Here is a 20,363-nt window from a genome sequence, read left to right on the forward strand (position 1 = left end):
GCAGAAAAATGCCTTGAGGGCCGCTACTATCATGTCCTCCCTCCGCCATGTCTTCTTCACTACATAACAAGCGCACGTTGCACGCTGCGCCTGCGTAGGGAGACTTGGATAAAGTATCTCGCGAGTTTTCCACACCGTGGTTATCGACCGCGGCGGTTACCATGGTAATTAAAACTTAAACGGTAACCTTCACCGTCGGGAATTTTACCGTGGTTTACCGTGACACCGGTAACCGTTACATCCCTATATTCACACTAATCCCCATCTCTAACATAGACTTCCGGCTATCATTTACTATCTCTTTAACTGTCAAGGATACTTTATCAAGTGTCTGTGTCACGGCAAGTGAACAATCACCCACAATTTTCTTATACCTTATGTCATTGTACAATAAGTACTTCCTTTGATTATAAGGCGGACCGTAGTTTCCAGAAAGTATCAACTCCACATCCTCTCAACGACTATTTTTCCACTTGGGAAGATTATTAATACAGCTATTCCATATTCCACATTTACAAGGAAGAGCAACCATTTTTCCAAGCATGGCCCTGACCACTATCTCCTCAGGTTTTGGCGTTGTAAAAATCTTATTAGGCGCCTCTGTTGTTAGCTGTGACACATTTTCCACCATCCTAGGCTTCATAACGGAGAGGTTTGACCCTCCTCCGGACTGGCCTGGGACTCCTTTGTCCAACTGAACCTCCGAGTTCTCTCGCAACAGAGTCAGATCTCTTTGCATCCTCTGGTGTTTCACTCTCCACTGAAACATGCTCTGATGTTTACGTCTATGTACATCGTGTGCGAAGAAAAACCAAGTCAAATTCCTTGTTTGTGTTTCACATACTTGGCCAATAAAGCTGATTCTGATTCTGATTATCATCACTGGCATCATCAAAAATATGCTCAGAATCATCAACATTTTCCACAATCTGGACAATCCCCCCTTCGGGATTTTGACTTTGGAGATCCTCATGCATCTGCCCTTCGGCTGCATGTTCTCCCTCATTTTGTTCCCGCTCTCTCGAGCCTTCGTCATCTCGACTCTGTGAGCGTTGTACCTCTTCTCTGGGTGCTTTAACACAGTGCGATAAATGATACCAAGTTGGAGACCCCTTAACCTGAACTGCAGTTCCCGTACTGCGAACAACCTCAAATGGTCCTTCCCGTCGTTCGTTATACCACTTCCTCCTGAAGACCTTCACAAATACCTTGTCTCCAGGCTGCACTGTACTCCTCTTTTGCTCATCAAGTCTCTCCTGCACCTCGTCTTTCCTTTGCCTGTCAGAAACATATGTAGATATTCTTTTGTGCAAACTAGCCATGTATGCAACATATGCTCTCATTTCATCTTCCAAAAAGGGCCTAACTTGGTCCCTTTCCACAAGTGCGCAAACAAGGTGTTGGCATCCGTCTTCCCGTGGCCAACTCATGCGGTGTCATATGCAAATCACGCAACTCACTCGAACGACATATCATCAGAGCCAATGGAAGTGCTGCTACCCAATTTAAACCTGTGTGCTGACAAATTTTAAGAATACGATTTTTCAGGACTCCATTTTTTCACATATTCCTTGGCTTTGCGGATGACAGACTGCACCAAGACACTGTTTAATTCCTAATTTTTGCAAAATCAATTTTACTGTCTCGTCAACGAACTCTTTCCCATTGTCTGAGGATATCCGATCTGGAAGCCCCCACCTGCTTATGACCTCTCTACACAAAAACTTGGCAACTGACTGAGCGTCCTTCCGCTTGGTTGGACAAAATTCAGGCCATCGTGAAAATCGATCTACCACAACCAAAATGTACCTCTTTCCTTCAACTGGTCTGATCATGTCAACAAAGTCCACAACTAGCTCACGCATAGGACCCCTTGGAGTCGGAATGTGACCAGGTGGAGCCATCACACCCCTCCGAACATTGTTTTTCAGGCAGATTGTGCACCTGCCTATGACATAGTCAATCTGTTCAAGCAGACACGGTGCCCAAAAACCATATTCCTTCGTGATCTTTCTACTAACTTCCCCCTTGCAACATGAGCTAACCCATGTGCCTCCAGAATCATTAGACCTAACAGGTCTGGAGGAGCTATTATCAGCCCCTCATGATTTCTCCAAAGACCCGTAGAATCCTGGGTGGCACCTCTGTCTTTCCACAACTGTTTATCAATCTCAGGCACAGCATCCTGCATTAAAATCACATCCCTAAGTGTGATTCTATCTTCCAAATCCACTTCATGAGTAACCAAAAAAACTTTGCCCACTCTATCTGCTCCTGTGACTGCTTTTGCCGCTTCGTCAGCTGCTTTATTACCTTGTGTGACTCTTGACATATCCGCTCTATGTGCTGCACACTTAGCTATCGCTATCTCCTTAGGCTTCATCATAGCATGCAGCAACTTCATTATTTGAGAGTGATGTTGTATTGGAGAACCATTTATGGAGCTATAATTGGTGCAAAACGATTTGCAAATGCGTATCTCAATCTGTGTGTGTGTAGTCAGATCTGTGTGTGCGTGTTCAGATCTGTGTGTGCGTATTCAGATCTGTGTGTGCGTGTTCAGATCTGTGTGTGCGTGTTCAGATCTGTGTGTGCGTGTTCAGATCTGTGTGTGCGTATTCAGATCTGTGTGTGCGTGTTCAGATCTGTGTGTGCGTGTTCAGATCTGTGTGTGTGTAAAAAAAAATCCGTATCTGTATTCAGATTTGCAAGTGAAGACAAATCTACAAATGCATGCAAAGATCTGTGAATGCGTACACAGATCTGTAAGTGTACATAAATCTGTAAATGTGTAAACAGATCTGTAAATGCGTACATAGATCTGTAAATGTCTGTCATCAGTTACAACTCAGCCAGGAGCTCTCGACTGGCTGTCTTTTTACACGTGACTTTTGCTACAGTTCTGCCGTGGCAGATCTGCAAATGTGTAGAAAAGATTCGTGTGTAACTTCACTTTTCCTTTGCCCTGAGCTCAGGCTCACAGGCTCATGCTGCCTGGCTGCAGTAGCAGTACAGCCTACACACCACGAGTCGGCGCGTAGCACCCAGTGAAGTTACGCGTGTCATTGTTGGGGTAACACATGAGCGTTGCGCGTTGTGATGTTGCGAGGCAGACCACGATGGATTCTCGATTGTTTGCTGTAGCTTGTAGTGCTAACGTTACTTGATATATTTGCTCCGTGACACACAAGCTGAGCAAACGTAACTTGTTCATAAATAACATTACTGATAATTCATTTTAAGAATTCATTTTAAGAATTTTACTTCTGACAACTAAGTTACTGCTAAAACATGAACTTTTACTTACAGCAAACAATCGTGGTGTGTAGGCTGTACTGCTACTGCAGCCAGGCAGCGTGAGCCTGTGAGCCTGAGCTCAGGGCAAAGGAAAAGTGAAGTTACACACGAATCTTTTCTACACATTTGCAGATCTGCCACGGCAGAACTGTAGCAAAAGTCACGTGTAAAAAGACAGCCAGTCGAGAGCTCCTGGCTGAGTTGTAACTGATGACAGACATTTACAGATCTATGTACGCATTTACAGATCTGTTTACACATTTACAGATTTATGTACACTTACAGATCTGTGTACGCATTCACAGATCTTTGCATGCATTTGTAGATTTGTCTTCACTTGCAAATCTGAATACAGATACGGATTTTTTTTACACACACACAGATCTGAACACGCACACTCAGATCTGAATACGCACACACAGATCTGAATACGCACACACAGATCTGAACACGCACACACAGATCTGAACACGCACACACAGATCTGAACACGCACACACAGATCTGACTACACACACACAGATTGAGATACGCATTTGCAAATCGTTTTGCACCAATTATAGCTCCATAACCATTGGTTTTCTTAAACCCTTGGTTCTTCCACACTGATCCAAACAGATGACACACATTGTGAGCGTAAGCAGAGTCTGTATAAATTGTCACTCGCTTACCTTCTGCTAACAAACATGCTTCAGTTAGCCCCACTAGTTCTGCAAGTTGTGCAGATGCAGGCTGCGGTATTACTTCAGCCTTCTCCACAACAAAACCCTTTGCTTGAGCTTTTACTATAGCATATCCCGCACTCAACTTATCTCCCACACGATAACAGGATCCATCCGTCCAATACTCCAAGTCTGCCTCACGCAATGGGAGGGCTTCCAAGTCTGATCTACGCCTTGAATTCCCAAAAATCAAACACTTTCCCCAAGGATCAACTATCACTGGCTGCTATTATTTGCAACAAGACAAGCACCCAAACTCACAACTATTCACCTCAAATTCTCAAAACGATCTCAAATTGAATCCACAACACAGTTCAGCTCAGAATAAACCATACACGAACAGCAAAACTCCACAATTGCAATCCACAACAGAATTTTAAACCCACCAATTGTACTGTCGTATCTTCAGTGGGGATGCAGTCGAAGATGTTTGAAGAAAAACTCCGCCGACACTGTCTTAGTTGTATAACAAATTTATTACAATAAGTTCAGTATCGTAATCAAGTAACACGTTACTTGGAGAGTCTCCAGCCGAATAATGAAACTCTGCCGACAATATGCAGACAGCTCCTTATATACCGAGCTTGCTTTGGTTAATAACTTAGTTATATCATTAAGGTTCATATTAAGAGAGGGACAGAAGAACAGTAGAGGCATCTCTTGTAGGGTGCCTCACCACACTGTCTTTCACCTCTGACCCAGAGCCTCCATGGCTCTGCTGATCTAATTATGTCAGTATCCGGTACCCCTAATTAAATAACCTCCAAAACAGGAAGGCCCAAACAGCAATTAACATTCCAATATATTCTCCTACTACAAACCATTTGTATAAATATGCTGCATCGAACAGCAGACACCTCAGTACTCCATTAATTAATTAAATGTCTTAACTGGTCAGTCTGTTGCCAAGCTTCTTTTTAGATAGCACATAAACATACTTTCAAACAGCAGGTATAGAAAGAGTTCGTGAACAAAAACAGTACTGGCCCTGTGCAGAGGTTTGTCTGGGTACGAGTCTGACGTCACCGAATTGGTCCATGTGACACACTGTTCAGGTCAAACAATAATATTTTGCGACCCCCTTTTTCTTTTTTTGCCAGCACTTTGGGTTATTTATAACAGATATTTTGCACTTTTAAGCACCAAACATTATTCCATATCATTCATCATCAACATAAAAACTCTCAATGCACTCCACACTCTCAAATCCTCCACCATCATAACTCACTCAGCACTCTTCATTCCTCTCGATCATATTTATCTTTTACACAGTTATATACTAATGTCTCCACTTCTCCTTATTTATCTTTATTTATTTAAGTCTTTTTCGGAAGCTCATGGCAAGTTGTTTAAATCTTATAGAAATGTCCTTAAAAAAGGCTCATAAATTTTATTTATCAAATTAAATGTCTTCCGAAAAAGTTTATCAATCTTTAATCAAACTTATGAAATCTTCTCTAATCTTTTCCTCTCTCCCTTTCCGGGGTTAATATTTTTAACTCTTATTTTTTTATATCCCCCAATGAGGCTTATAGAATTTTAACAGATTAAAAACGTCCCTGAAAAAGTTTATAAACCATAAACTTAATCCTAATGCATAATCTAAACACAACACTGGAATAGTAACAGTAACCACATTTCTAAAACAAAGTATTCGAGCTCCAAGCACACACACTCATAAAGACACACAATTTCAGCCTGCAGCGCTGACGTCTCTCTCAACAGAGAGACAGAGAGAGGGAGAGGGAGGAGGGAATCCCTCTCCAGCCTGCCAATATACTTAACTTTAACTCAAAAACACACAATATAACAAAACCAAGAACAAAATCACAATCAACAATCTATTCTAAAGTCGACTCATTCATACTGTCCTAATTAAGCATGCTTTGCCGCTTCCTTATCCCTTTTTCTTCCTTATATCTAAATTTTTGCTACCTTTTAAGTGTAGAATATCTGACAAAACGGCATCCGTCGTGGCTCATCAGCCAGCGCCAGAGAGGGCATCTATCTGCAAATATTTTCCTCTACACTTCGAGTTATTTGCTTATAACCGACCTGAACTCACGTAGTGAAATATTCAGGTTTTAGGCCCATCTAAAACCGCCTCCCAGAGGGCTTTTATCCAAATCTGCGGCTTCCTTTAATCCTTATTTCCTTATTTCTGGTTATACACCTGGTACCAGGTTTTCCCTTATTCAACTTTCACGCAGCGGCTAATTTACACGTCTTACGGTTTAAGAAGCTTATGAGCTCTCTTCTTCATTAACCCCGCATAGTTTTTTAACTCACTTAACGTTACTCATTGTTAGGCTCCTTGCCTTTACCCTTTACACAAACATTTCCCTTTTACTTTTTATTCTTAACTCTTACTCTACCATCACTCCCCCCTACTGCGTTGCCCGAGAGCAATACAAATTTAAACCGAACTTCACCCGCAAACATCAACACAGCATGACACACATTCACCCACACAGAATCTTTCCGGTGCGACCGAAAACCAACACAGCCAGGGACAGCTCAAGTCAAACCTCACCCCCCCAAACAGCGTGACGGTGTAGGCTCACCTTGCATGAGAGGAGGAAAGCAGGGCTGCGTCCACTTGCGCCGCGGCCACAAACATGTCCTGATAATTCTTTACCTCTGTCCCATCATGTCAACATCCTGGTACCCCTAACCAAATAACCTCCAGGTCAGGAAGGCCCAAACAGCAACTAACATTCCAATATATTCTCCTTATATGAACCATTTGTATAAATATGCTGCATTTAACAGCAGACACCTCAAGCCCAACAGGCTTCTTATGAGGATTTTGTCTGAAAGTGGACAGATGTGACAGATCCATCCAACATGGTTTGATTAGGTTTCATACCTGGCAGCGAACTATCTGTTTGGGGTTAGCAGTGATGTTTCCAGCCTCATCGTGAACTTCCACATTAAACCTGACGGGGTCTCCATTTGTTGCTGGGATTGGGTTGTCTTCTGTCAGCACATGGAGGGAATGAGGTTTACCTGAAACACATGAGAAATAAAAAAAGTTTTGGATTCTGTAATCAATGTATGGTAGAGAACATATCAGGATGTGAGAGGAGGGGAGATTCTCATTCACATAAGGTGTGGGGTTTTTGTTAGTATTAGAACAGGTCAGAAAGTCAAATGAGGGGCAATTCTCTTCTCTTGTTTACAGGTGTCGTATATTCTGTGGCGATGCTGATGAAGATGTTTGAAGAAAAGCTCCGCCGACACTGTCTTAGTTGTATAACAAATTTATTACAATAAGTTCAGTATCGTAAACAAGTAACACGTTACTTGGAGAGTCTCCAGCCGAATAATGAAACTCTCCCGAAGACATGCAGACAGCTCCTTATATACCGAGCTTGTTTTGGTCAAAAACTTAATTACCACACATGATCCACATCAAAGAGGAGCAGATAAGAAGAGAGGCCTCTTCACCTCTGACCCAGGACCTCCATGACTCTGCTAAACTTAACATTATACCTGTTACCTTGACCACATATTGTTCAAAACAAAAGGAAGGGACAGATAAGAAGAGAGATAAGAAGAGAGGCAAGAAGAGAGGCGCCCCTTTACCTCTGTCCCATCCTGTGACAGCAATCAAGTTGAGCAAGCCATCAGTAGGTCCAACCTGTTTACAATGTCATCAACCTGGTAACCCTGACCAAATCATCTCCAGGTCAGGAAGGCCCCAACAGCAACTAACATTCCAATATGTTTTCCAAATACTCATTAATATGCTGCATCTAACAGCAGACACCTCACAGGACATTTATATTCCAATAAAACAGCAAATGGTCACTGCCCTGGGTAAGGCAGTATCAAAAACAAACATCAGGGGGTCATTGTTTTGGGAAGGAGTAATTAACAACTGTTGTAAAGTTTGTAACCCCTTCTCTGTTGTATTTAAGTCAGAAACATTTGAAAGACTGCAGAGGACACTTCAGATCGTCTCTCCATGCTGCATGTATTAAATAGATCTGATTCATCACACTGAGTCTAAAATTCTTCTGAGAATCAGCAACTCTCTACCTCAACAAGGAGAATTTCCCTTACACACATTATCTCAACTTCAGCTCAGCTGTGAGGAGATTTGTTTGAGATGAATATGTACACATAGAAAGGGCTTCAGGAAACACTGTACTTCCAATTCAAGCTTACTTATTGTTCTAAATTAATACGTTAATGCAGTCTCACCAGGAAGAAGAATGATTTCAATACTCTGTGTGTCTTTCTTCATGCCAGGCAGGGTCACTTTCAGGTTGTATGACTGCAAAATAAAACACAGGATGGAATTTATATTAACAGAGGATGTACTCTTTTACTCAATTAGTCCTCATAGTAGACACTCTATTATTGCTATTATTGCTATTATTACATAATATTTTACCTTTTCCATCAACCTTTAAAGTAAGAGACAAGCCTTTTTTATTGATATACCCATATATCACATATAACAATTTTGAGATAAAAACCTTGTTTAACAGAGAAAAATGGAAGAAACCTCAGAAGGAGAAAGAGTCCTCTCTCAGGATGGACAGACCATAAAAACCACACAAAAAAAGCCCAAAAAATAATGTCCTCTGAGAGTACAGCAGATATTTCTAACCTTTGCTTGTTTTCCTCTTGCTTTGACACTTCTGATGGTTAACGTGGTCCCACTGCTGTCCACTTTCTCGTAACTCAGGTCCAGGCCACTACATAAGTATAATAATAATAACAATAATAATAATAATAATAATAATAATAATAATCACAATAATAATCACAATAATAATCACAATAATAGTGCAATAGTTTTATTTAGATTTATGATAAACATCACCCTATGATAGCTGGCCAAAGATACATTTATAATACCTTTATTTAAACTCAAAGATTATTGAAGCCTGGCCGTCATTTGCAATAATGTCGAGTAACAGTTCAAAATGACATGAAAGATGTAAAACATTAATAGATACAAAAATAAAACAATTAATTAAACCAAGTATATAAATACAGCTCATAAAATGCTACAGTAGATTTTTGAAAAATAGAATAGAGGAACCAACCTGCATTTGAGTAGAGGTTTGAGATCAGGAGGAGGCACGGCTGGGTGGTCATAACCATCTTTTACCAGCAGAGGAATGTCGAACGGCACTCCCACAAAAAGGGGGGAGCTCACTGGACCGGTGAGGAATCTCTCAGCATCACCCTCTGATAGAAATAAAAACAGTACAAGTGTGTGATGTGATTAGGGCATTCAGAAAGGATGATAAATATGACATATAATATGATAAATAATCCTCACCTTTGATGGTGAAGTTGAGTTTGTAGCTTGGAAGCGGTCTACCTCCAAAGACGGTAGCATTACTTTCACTTATCACTGTGTTCAGAGACAGGGTATACTTCCCCAGGTCGGTTAGATTTTCTGTCAAGAGGAGAGGTTTGCAAAAATGATGTTTTTTGTTATTTTTCAGCGAACAAACTCAGGGCATCCAAAAAGTTGACAAATAAAAAGGAATGTACCAAATTTTTTGAACCAGAATCCCCACTTTGAATGTTGGGCAACGAAAGACAAGACCACTTGATCTCCTTTAACACCTAAAAATGAAAAGCAATTATAGTTTACAACAACATTAGAAGGCCTGTTCAGACCAAAGATTCGCTACTAGATGAGTTGAAACGTGTACCAAGGTTCTGGAAACCTTCCAGTTCTCACCAGTGTGACTAGACAAGACAGGGAATCATCTCTTTTATAACAACTCTATGTACTTCTGCTTTAACTGTTGGCTTTTCAGGCTTTATATAGCTGGATATAATCTGTAGCCCCTCAAAATATGAATGAGCATTCTGATAGTGAGTTACTTGATTCAGGGGCATTTTTAGTATTGATGGCATGGCAAAAACAAAAGGTGTGTGCGTGACAAATGAGTGTCTGGTTGAACAAGCGAGAGAGAGGCTGTGTATGTGAGCAAAGTAGAGGGAAAGCAATGAAGTTGTCAGTTCAACAATAGGCTAATTTTAACTTTAAGTTTGTGTCATACAGTCACCGCTGTAAAATTACGGATGCACCCTCAAGGCTAAACTGCCATTTCGACCAGCTGACAGTTTGAAACTGATTAAAAAACCAACCAACCAACTCCATACCAAGAAGTTGGAGAACTTAGCTAGAGCAAAGCAGAGCTGCAAAATTAAGTAGCAACACATTTGTTTTTGAAGTGTGTTCCTTTTCTCTTACCGTGCCGGACGACGTTGAGCTGGATAGCCAGCTTTCTCCCTGTTCCCTGGCCCACTGACGGCATCATGGATAATGACCTTTCTTTCTTGTTTAGAATTTCGATTTTGATTGGGCCTGCGATTTTGTGAAAGCGAAAACACAAAAACATTTAATATTGTCATGTTTTAATGAACACTGATGGTAGTGTGTGGGAAACTCTCTAATGTCCCTTATTATTTTGATATGTTATTCTTACATATGAAACCTAACATTTGTAGATGCAACATTAGTATGTATGTAAAGTGAAATCTTGTGTCTGTTGGCTTCAGACATCAGTTCTGTCTTATGACAATCATGTGGTTGCAAGGAATGACTAGATGTATTCTTGTATTGTACATTGTATAATATTTGTTGATGAAGGTTCTCAGTCATCCAGGTCATGGTAAAGATGTTTCACCTCTCACACAGAGTTTAAAAGCCTGCCAACTCCTCTCCAGTTAGTTAGAACTGAAGAAGCCTCTTGGATGAGAGGTGAAACATCTTCAAGAAATCAAACAAGTCCAGTGGCCGATGATACAGCACCTAAATATACATTGTATAATATGTTGGGAGAATTAACATAAGGAACTTAGTTAAGGAGTCATCCTGAAGGGGGTTTGTGAAGCCTCCTCTCTATATGTGTTCTGAAAATGGGTTAATGTATGACACACAACAATGGCTGAAGTGTATAAGAAGTCTTGTGTGTATCATGAGGCGGATGTTGAAATGACTGGAATGGTGCTTTGGGTGAGGTCATATGCAATCTTATGATTGTGCTACAGTTGTATCGTTTTGGGTTATTATAAAAGATGAGAAGAGACTGCCTTTTTTCAGTGCACGAGACAAGTGTCTGATTTACAGTTGCCACGACAATAATATGTGAATAAGTGGTGTGCAAACAATGCAATATTTTACCTAACGGAGACCCAGCTGGACGAACAGCATTCTGTGGCCAGGGGATACCTTCAGGCCAGTCTACTTTCAGTTGATCCGGAAGTCTGGAATAAACAAATAAAATGCAAATTTGTCCTCCGTGAAACAAGAATTGACAACCACGTCAGAATGAATTACACACTGTCTTTTATTATTCACACTGCATTCTTTGGTTTCCTGCAATGCAAATATAACGCTGGGGCTCTTTTACCTTCCAATATTAGCAGCAGAGGTTTGTGAAGACGCTGTCTTTTTTAACTGATCCAACCATTGAACTAGTTACATTTATCGTGTGAATAACTCCCATGCAAATGTTTATTTTTTGAACTGATGTTTGTGTCATGGGTGCTTGCACACAGAAAGTCAAGTGAAACTTCCAACTGACAACACATTCTTGACCACTGAACCACATCTAAGAAACTAAGAAACTATGATATTGGAGAAGATTGTGCTGTGTTGGGGTGTATATGGCGCTGCTGCTTTGTGTCATTAATGTATTGTAAAGTCCAGATTAGATGCTAGTGAGGTGTCTGCTGTTTGATGCAGCATATTTATACAAATGGTATGTATTAGGAGAATATATTGGAATGTTAGTTGCTGTTTGTGCCTTCCTGACTTGGAGGATATTTGGTTAGGGGTACCAGAATATTGACATGATGGTGCTGCTGTCAAGTTAATATATACCAGGTTTTAGATCAGCAGAGGCATGGAGACCCTAGGTCAGAGGTCGAGAGCAATATGTGGAGACACCCAAACTGAGGAGCCTCTCCTATTTTTCTGTCCCTCTCTTAACATGAACCATATGTTATAAACAGGTTTTTGACCAAAACAAGCTCGGTATATAAGGAGCTGTCTGCATATTGTCGTCGGAGTTTCATCATTCGGCTGGAGACTCTCCAAGTAACGTATTACTTGTTTACGATACTGAACTTATTGTAATAAATTTGTTATACAACTAAGACAGTGTCGGCGGAGTTTTTCTTCAAACATCTTCGACTGCATCACCACTGAAGATACGACACTAGCACCACGACAGCATTTCCCCTTACTGGTCGCTCACCTGGCGGCATCACTGTCGATGTGTTTCTTGATGACTTCATCAGTGGCAGACTGGTCAATCTTGGAAATGAGCATGGTCTTGGTCTTGTCGTAAAAGGCTCGGGGTTCCTGCGGAACACATTTGTTTATAGATTTCATGCTAAATACAAGTAAGCTCAAAAAAGACCAACCGAGACCAAAGGGTGTTCATATTTCGTCTTATTGTCTTAAAATGCTGTAACAGACAACATTTATGTAATTTCTATGATAAAAAAAACAATTAACTTTTTCATATTCGAGTAAAACTTTTTAAATTTTAAAATGCTTAATGACAAAGTGAATGTGTTAAAAAATAAATAAAAATAATTGTCCTTTTAGTGAGTGAATCTGTGTATTAATATTCAGGTTATTGATACCCTTTATTGAACCTCTCTAGGTTGATTATATCACATGTATTCCAACATATAGATACGGAAGAAAAAGCAGTTCCACATCAGGTTTCCTGTGATTTTAAAGCTAGCATGACTATATTTTTTTCCACTCCAAGCCACCTTGTTTAGGTTTTAAAATGAGTAGTTTTCTGAAGAAATGCTTCATTACAAGACTTCTGGGTAATACGGCTTTCAAAAATTCAAACATTTACCTTCATTTTCCCTCCTAAGATGATTATTTGACTGTTCTGCCTTTATTGAACCAAAAAGTGGCGTAAAATACAGACTGCAAGATTAAGAGACAGAAAGTATTGACATGTGAGTAAACTCCTGAATCAGACATACCAGAGCCACTTCAACCTCTCCTCCTGTGGCAAAGACATCTCCTTTGTAACTTCCAAACAGCAAAAACTGAACCACCGTACCATACACAATTGGCAGCGTTTTCACAGACTTCACCTGTATGAAGAAGTATGTCTGCATCAGTAACGAATATGGAATTTTTACAAATATACTGGTCTGCATACAGAAAAATAAAAAGATGCTTACAAGTTGGCCTGCTCTGTATATTTTCCCGTCCCATTCGATGGAGGAGAATGTCCCCCAGGGATGCTGCATTTTTTTTGTAGACACATCTGTCCGTGTTATGGTCCCCTTGTAGCCCAAGAACTGGATTTGCTTGTCCCACTTATCGTGGCAGCTTTGTAGCCACTGCTTAAACTCCTTCTCAATACCTCTTTGTTTCTGTGGACATGAAAATAAAGAAGTTAAGCAATGTTTTGAGGTTCTTCCTAATTCTTAAATTAAAACCTCTGGACTAAATCTGCATACAGCTGGCTTAGGGCTGCAACAACTGATTACTTTCACTCAACAAATTGTCAATATTTCCTTAATTAATCACTGACTTGTTGGGTCTAAAAAATGGATAAAATTGTCAATCGTGTTTCGCAAGATAACATCCTCAAATGTCAAATAGTCCAGACACTGAATGTCACTGATGAGTGTTATGTTTTTTATCACCCTGCTTGTTGTAAGCTTGTTGTTGTTTGTGTAGTCAACCCTAACGATTGCTAATGTCAATCAAAAACAATGTAACGCATTTTTTCTCTCACTGCACAAGCGGTTCAACCAAGCACTCCCAAGCACACTGACAGCACATTTTTGCTAAAAGAAACATTAAGCGGAAATGTTGTGTAAAACTATATATTTATACAGTGTGGGGGCTGTGATTAATCGCACTAGCCACAAGAACTTACAGTGCACTCCTTCGGGGGGCGAGAGTTTAATCATATACTAACCACACCTTTTATACTTTTTAGAAAAGATACTATTGGCTAATGTACGAAGCTAATGGTGTTGGTCTACTAGAAAGGTCAATAAATGAGAAGGGCCATAGACTAGGCGATGTCATCTACCATAAGAATTGGCCCTCAGGGGCAGATTTTTAAGGAATAGGTAGAGACCATTCAGCATAAAAGCAGGAGCGCATAAAGAACTTGTGCCAAGACTCATTTGGCCCATTCCTGGTCCCTTGGGACTCAACAGACATAATCCCTAAAGAAACCAGAAAATATTCACATTCAAGATCAGATTATCATTTTCCAATGCAAATATCAAAATTGTTGCATAATACAGCTTTAATCATCCAACTAGTCCAACAACACGTGCTGCTGAAGTGTTTCTCTCATCCTGTTTAAGCACCTTGTTTGGGGAAGAAGATAGTGGCAGACTTGCACTCTCTGGCTGACCTTTTCTCCCTGTTACACTCGTTCTCACTGAGGAAATTCAACACACACAGAAAATCACTGATAGGCTTATTTATGGACTCTAGAGTGTACCACAAACAGTTAGTGAACCTTTCCTGTCGTCTGGCTTTTGCTATTGTTAGGTTCCTTGATCAGGGTGGGAGATAACTGCAGAACTGTCCTTACCCTGTGGACAATCCAATAATAGAAATCCACAACAATTAAAAATCAGCAACTTTTTATGTAATGTCAATCTTCAACATGTACGTATATCCACATCTAATTCAGGGGCTACAAAGGAAAACTCTTTAAATGTGGGTCTGTGATTTGTACTACTCATCAAAAAAAAGTTTGTAAATGACCACCTGTCCATTGACAACGCGTGTGAACATAGTTTCCTTCTGCTTCAGTCTCTGCTCCAGGTCCATGAAGGTGAGCTTGTTGTTGCTGACCTGGAATCTGTCATCAGTGAAAAGCACTCCTGAAAGCCGACTGTAACACTCCTCAGGCAACTTTGAGTCTTTATTCCAAGTGCACCAACTAAACCTTTAACAAATGGACAGCACAAATACATAGTTATTTTTCTCGCCTACATCTCTAAATGCACATATAAGCCTGCAGATGAACTGTGACCGCCCCCATCAGCTGGAAAACACAGTGGGTCGACATCATATAATCTTACATGGCCCAAACTCAAACTAGATAACAATATCACTGAAAATGAACACTACACCCTTTTTGCTAAGGAAATATTCAGGCACCTTGCAAACAAAATGTCATTTTGTGACCTCAAAAAACCCCTTGAATAATTTCCAAGTTTAAAACTGATATAAACTATAAATTGCTGGTTTTGAAATCTCACTGGCCACGATGTTTCAATCATCTGGAGGGTGGTGTGTAAGTGGCTCAGGAGAGAGGAGAAAGAAGAGAGAGTGGGTCACTTGCCTACACGGTCCCTCACTGTCGGTCATAGGCTCTAGTGCAGGCATAGAACCTTATATCTGCTCTGGTCATTGGGATAAAGGTTCAAATTAAAGAGAAAAAAATGTACTTACTCTGACACTTTGGTGTTTGGTATGAGCCGGCCATTCCAGAAACACTCAAATATTGGCCTTCTCTCTCTTGCCCGACTCAGCGCTCCAGACTCATTATCATCATCATCAAAACCTGAGGCAGAAAAACAAAGAACAAAAAATAAAATCCACTCTTTTCATCCTAAGATGTGATATGTCATTAAATAAACTATTCAGTATTTTAGTGAGTAAATACCTTGAACAGCACTGGGGTCTTTAGGGTAAGTCTCCTTGTAATAGAGGAAAGGATGATACCGAATGGTTCCCTCCACTGTGCCACCATCTTGTTCAGCCTTAAACTCAAATGTGTCTGCAGCAGTATTTATATACAGAGTCTGCATGTCGTCCTCCACTTCCCTTATATTGATCACACGGGGACATCTGGGCAGCTTCTCCCGCAAAGTGATCTAATTAAAAGAGAAAGGTCAAAGGAAAAAAAATAGCTAAAGTAGACTGTATTAAGTAGAAGTCACTCCTACGAACAATCAAACCTTTTAAGGCCAGCAGCCTCACCTGAATTTCAATTTTAGGGAGATCATCTGAGTTTGTAGAGCTGCTGCTCATGTCATTTCCATTGACTCCATGAATGTAATAATGATAGATGTGGCTGAAATAGAGACAAAAAATATTTCCTTTTTATACATGAAATTAATGATGGAGCACATACTGGGCAGACTGGGTGAATGAACTCACGCAAGCTGTCTGGTCCACACTTTGAAATCTTTTTTCAGAAAGGTGATATGATCAGGGCGGATTTCTGTGATGACCACGGCTGTGAAGCTCTCCTTTCCAGATTCCTCAGCGATGAGGGCGTGGAGGAAGCGCTCATCATCATTTTTTACATGTGAGGAGTTACCGGGCTGCAGGAGGAGGATGAAACATCACACAGATGATAGTGGATAGAGTTATGGGAAAATTGAGTAATTAAATTAAACTCTTTTCAAATGGAGCATTTACCATTCTGTTTGTGATTATCCCGTTGTAAACCTCCTCTTTGTTCCTCTCTTTTCTCTTAAACTCCTCTTCTGACAGAATCAGCTCATGGACATTTGGGGAGCCAGCCGGTTTACTGATCATCTAATTAAGAAAGGAAACAACTCTATGGTTATTATTTCCTTGTGTATTTAAATAAGCCAATGTAAGAGGTGCAAAGACCTCTGGAAAAAATAAAGAAATAAATTATTGAACTTGGCTGCTTTGCTCAACACAATCTGACATCATCCGCAAGCTGTTGCGTTGGCGAATCGGATACAAGCACATGCACATTTCCAGTAGATTACGATTGTAAGACCTTTTTGTGAGCAGTTTCATGTAGGAACTATTTTCTCTTTACTGAACTACACACACCAATTGTTTCACTAAACAGAAGAAGGAAGCATGAATCTCCTCATGGATGAGAGGCCAGCTTATTAAACTAACTAAGCTAGCTAACATTACGGCTCAGCTGAGGAGGACGCCATTAATGTTTAGTACCTGTGCTGTCACAAGCAGAGCCTGATTAGATGCACGCATCGTTTTGCGCAGTGAAACAGTTGGCGGTTGTAGTTTGGTGAAAAGAAAATAGTTTCTAGATGAAACTGCCCAAAACATGGCCTGTGGATTATCTTGAGTAACCTGGTCATGATTTCTGGAGAGAGACATTGCTGTTGAGTTTTTCAAATGTATTTTTTTGGCACTTTGGAGAGAGAAGACATCTTTATGCCCGATATCTTCAGAACTCTGCAACTCACACCAAAACAATCTAGATGGATAAAGAGCAAAACAGCCAAGATTCAAAAAATGTGATTTGATTTTGGGTGAACTGTCCCTTTATAGGCAGAATACGTATGCTTTTCCTCAATTACAAAAGTAATCCCTCTCAATCATCCATTATGACCCACTAGAAGTATGTGGCCGTGTCTGGATCTGCAGAGTCCATCTGTATCTTCTTATTTTGCTGTCAACCTTTAAAGAGTGGGTGTGTAGTCCCAAGTTAATAACAATCTGTAGGGTGCGGTCATGATTCTATGAACACGTGTGACCAGGTGCCAAATCTTTCTGACGCACCCAAGAAGAAGCTACAAGCCTGAGAGGAAGGACAAATTTTGAATGTAGCAAACCACAACTGACGAATCCTGCTCATGTCTGCACTGAAGACTTACCCTGACTGAGTGTCCGACATAGAAAATCGCCTGTTTTCCTCCAACTCCAAAGTAGGATATATCACTGTTGAGACTACGAGGGACCGGATCAGGCCGAACATACCCCTCTTGTTCACTGTAGTGAAGAAAAAAACAACATTTTGTGCAATTAAACTAAAAGATAACATATCGAAAATATTACTTGGACAATCACAACTAATGTAAAGCTATAAAGTAAAGAAAGTGAAGTGCACCAACCTTGCAAATTTGCTGTTTTCTCTGTTAAATTTAGACAGTCTGAAGACTGCCCAGTTTTTGAGCTGCGCAGAGGTCATCCCGCACCCATTATCTAAAACAATCACTGCAGGTTTCCCAATAGTTTCATCAAATATCTGGAAAACAGAACAAAGAAAATCACTATGACAGACTTCAATAAATAAAAGCACAAACTGCTTGAGCTCTTTCTGGACATGACATATAAGTAAAACCAGTTTGTGAAAGGTAAATATTTGGTTATTAATGATATGCAGCTGCAGAACCAACCATCCTCATCTCTATTGTTCTCATTCCAGTGTTTTTAGCTGTGGCCGAAAGAGAGTTGTCGATCAGCTCAGCAAGTGTATACGCTGTAGAAATAGGAAAAAAGGCAGTTATGTGTAATCATGTGCAGCTTAGCGTCTCTTCCCAGCTCAGTATACTACTATGATCATGGAAGCACTTACGCAATGGGTTCTGGCCCTGACTAGCATAGTACTCATACTGGCCGCTCTTGACCATAGTATCATAATGAGGCGTAAACTTGATGCGCTCCTTCGTTGCCACTGACGGAGCTTGATCCTCATTTTGCAACAAGTGCAGGGTGCTTTCATCCTGAAGCTCCTCTACAGTAAAAAAAAAAAAAAATGGAAAAACATGTATTTTATCCATCCTGTGTAACCTGATGTAAGTATCAACATTTAAAAATGGACAATATCACAGCGAATTCCAAACAATGTCTGAAAAAGTTGGGTTACAGGTGTTGACATTTACACGACAAATTAACCAAAGTTTAACATGTATTTGTGCAGTTTTTTAACTTAACTACTCACCAAATTTGTCAAAATCAAGGACTGTTCTGTCCGTCGTGACCAACACAAATGGTTCCTGTCGGTCGATTGCAAATTCCTGTAACAAAAATGGTTGAATGTGAGTGTCACTTATTATTAGAGCTGAAACAATCAGTCTATTAATTGATAAGTCGGTCATCAGAAAAGTAATTGGCGACAGTATTGATTCTTATAAATGGTTTCAGTTATTTGCCAGCCCTCCTCAGATTCTCCAAAGTGAGGATTTGCTGCTTTATAACGCTGTATACTGAATGTCCTGGGGTTTTGTTCTGTTGATTGAACAATTTGTTGATGTAATTTTTCTTTTTACAATTTATGGACAAAACAACTAATCTGTTCATTGGGTGGCTGTAGCTCATGAGGTAGAGCGGGTCGTCCAGCAACTGGAAGGTCACTAGTTTGAATCCCCGGCTCCCCCAGCTGCATGTCGAAGTATCCCTGAACAAGATACTAAACCCCAAATTGCTGATGAGCAGGTTGGCACCTTGCATGGCAGCGTAGAGTAAAATTAAAATAAGTAGTTACTAATAATGATTGTTGTATTTGCTAAATACAAATGTGAAGGAATCATGATAAGTGGTTGAAATGTATTTTTTGTTATTCCACACCAGCTGATTGAATGTGCACTTATCAATTGAACTTACTGTATTGTAAGCCTTATGGATGTGATGTAGCCAGACACAAGAGTGGAATCATGTAACCAAATATACAACACTTCTATTTATTTTTAAAATGCAGTAAAAAGAGTAATCGAACATAATGTGATGTATCAAGAAGGAAACTTACTAAGGTCAGAGTTACTGAAACCTAATGGTGTATTCTGAAGACACATTTCTATTCTGAGGGCACATATCTTAAATAGCGAATACCCCAAGGAGATACTGGTGTCAGGCAAAGGGGTATACCTGATGGGAGAGCAAGGATTGGATGAGACCACATAGCCCACCCCCAGTCTTTGGGTATAAAAGGAAGACACTTTATGCTCAATGTTAGGTCATTCCTCATAGACATTGTCTGTGTATGTGATCTCGGGTTTTGCTGTTGCAAAAATAAAACTCTAGTTCACTCCGCTTTGAAGACTCCTGGTGATTTTTGAGATTTTCGTTACACGACAGCAGCCTCTACCATCAGTGTATGAAGCATCTGAATGGGTGAATGTGACAAGTGTTTTGACATGTTCATTTACCATTGATAAATTGATTGCTGGATTTAATCACAGACACAACCTGGGCTACTGTTGTAAACTACTTACAGCTATTGCAAAAGAGGAAACAGAGGGGAGCAGTCTTTAAAAGCAGGAAGAGAAAGTATCAGGCAAATGATGAGTTTATGCAAATGAATATAGCAAGTCTTTCTTTAAATTCAAGCCAAAAGTGCCTTCATATGGGCATTCAGATGGCTTCCAGATAGAGGGCAAACCCTGTACAGTCTGTATCCGCAGCAAAACACTGAGGCTGTTTTGTCCACCCTGAAGACAAAACATCAAAGCACAAGCAGCAAAAGTCGTCACTTCAGTGCAGCAACGAATGTGCAGGAGAGCCAGCAGCCAGAGTGGAAGAAGCCATGTATGTCAAACTGGAACGACCATTACTAAACAGAGGAGGTGGTCTACGACACCCCATCAGCTGTTTACAATGCAGTCCTGGGA

The 20,363-nt window shown here is 40.3% G+C and overlaps 1 protein-coding gene across 1 annotated transcript in view; it reads right to left on the reverse strand.

The window, feature by feature from the left end:
* The window catches only part of smchd1 (structural maintenance of chromosomes flexible hinge domain containing 1), a 43,444-nt gene that overhangs the window by 20,716 nt on the left and 2,365 nt on the right, over positions 1-20,363 (reverse strand). Inside the window, exons 2-23 of the mRNA XM_073487853.1 lie at positions 18,698-18,773; positions 18,332-18,490; positions 18,153-18,235; positions 17,868-18,001; positions 17,631-17,745; positions 16,447-16,566; positions 16,183-16,349; positions 16,003-16,096; positions 15,686-15,896; positions 15,472-15,583; positions 14,782-14,962; positions 13,221-13,415; positions 13,017-13,130; positions 12,263-12,369; positions 11,185-11,267; positions 10,252-10,365; positions 9,540-9,614; positions 9,322-9,441; positions 9,083-9,227; positions 8,641-8,728; positions 8,229-8,301; positions 6,889-7,028 (exon numbers count right to left, since the gene is read on the reverse strand). Of these exons, the coding sequence (XP_073343954.1) occupies positions 6,889-7,028; positions 8,229-8,301; positions 8,641-8,728; positions 9,083-9,227; positions 9,322-9,441; positions 9,540-9,614; positions 10,252-10,365; positions 11,185-11,267; positions 12,263-12,369; positions 13,017-13,130; positions 13,221-13,415; positions 14,782-14,962; positions 15,472-15,583; positions 15,686-15,896; positions 16,003-16,096; positions 16,183-16,349; positions 16,447-16,566; positions 17,631-17,745; positions 17,868-18,001; positions 18,153-18,235; positions 18,332-18,490; positions 18,698-18,773 (2,706 nt within the window). The remainder of the gene's footprint in view (positions 1-6,888; positions 7,029-8,228; positions 8,302-8,640; positions 8,729-9,082; positions 9,228-9,321; positions 9,442-9,539; positions 9,615-10,251; positions 10,366-11,184; positions 11,268-12,262; positions 12,370-13,016; positions 13,131-13,220; positions 13,416-14,781; positions 14,963-15,471; positions 15,584-15,685; positions 15,897-16,002; positions 16,097-16,182; positions 16,350-16,446; positions 16,567-17,630; positions 17,746-17,867; positions 18,002-18,152; positions 18,236-18,331; positions 18,491-18,697; positions 18,774-20,363) is intronic.

The sequence above is a fragment of the Pagrus major genome, chromosome 19 (genome assembly GCF_040436345.1).
Source record: "Pagrus major chromosome 19, Pma_NU_1.0".
Classification (NCBI taxonomy): domain Eukaryota; kingdom Metazoa; phylum Chordata; class Actinopteri; order Spariformes; family Sparidae; genus Pagrus; species Pagrus major.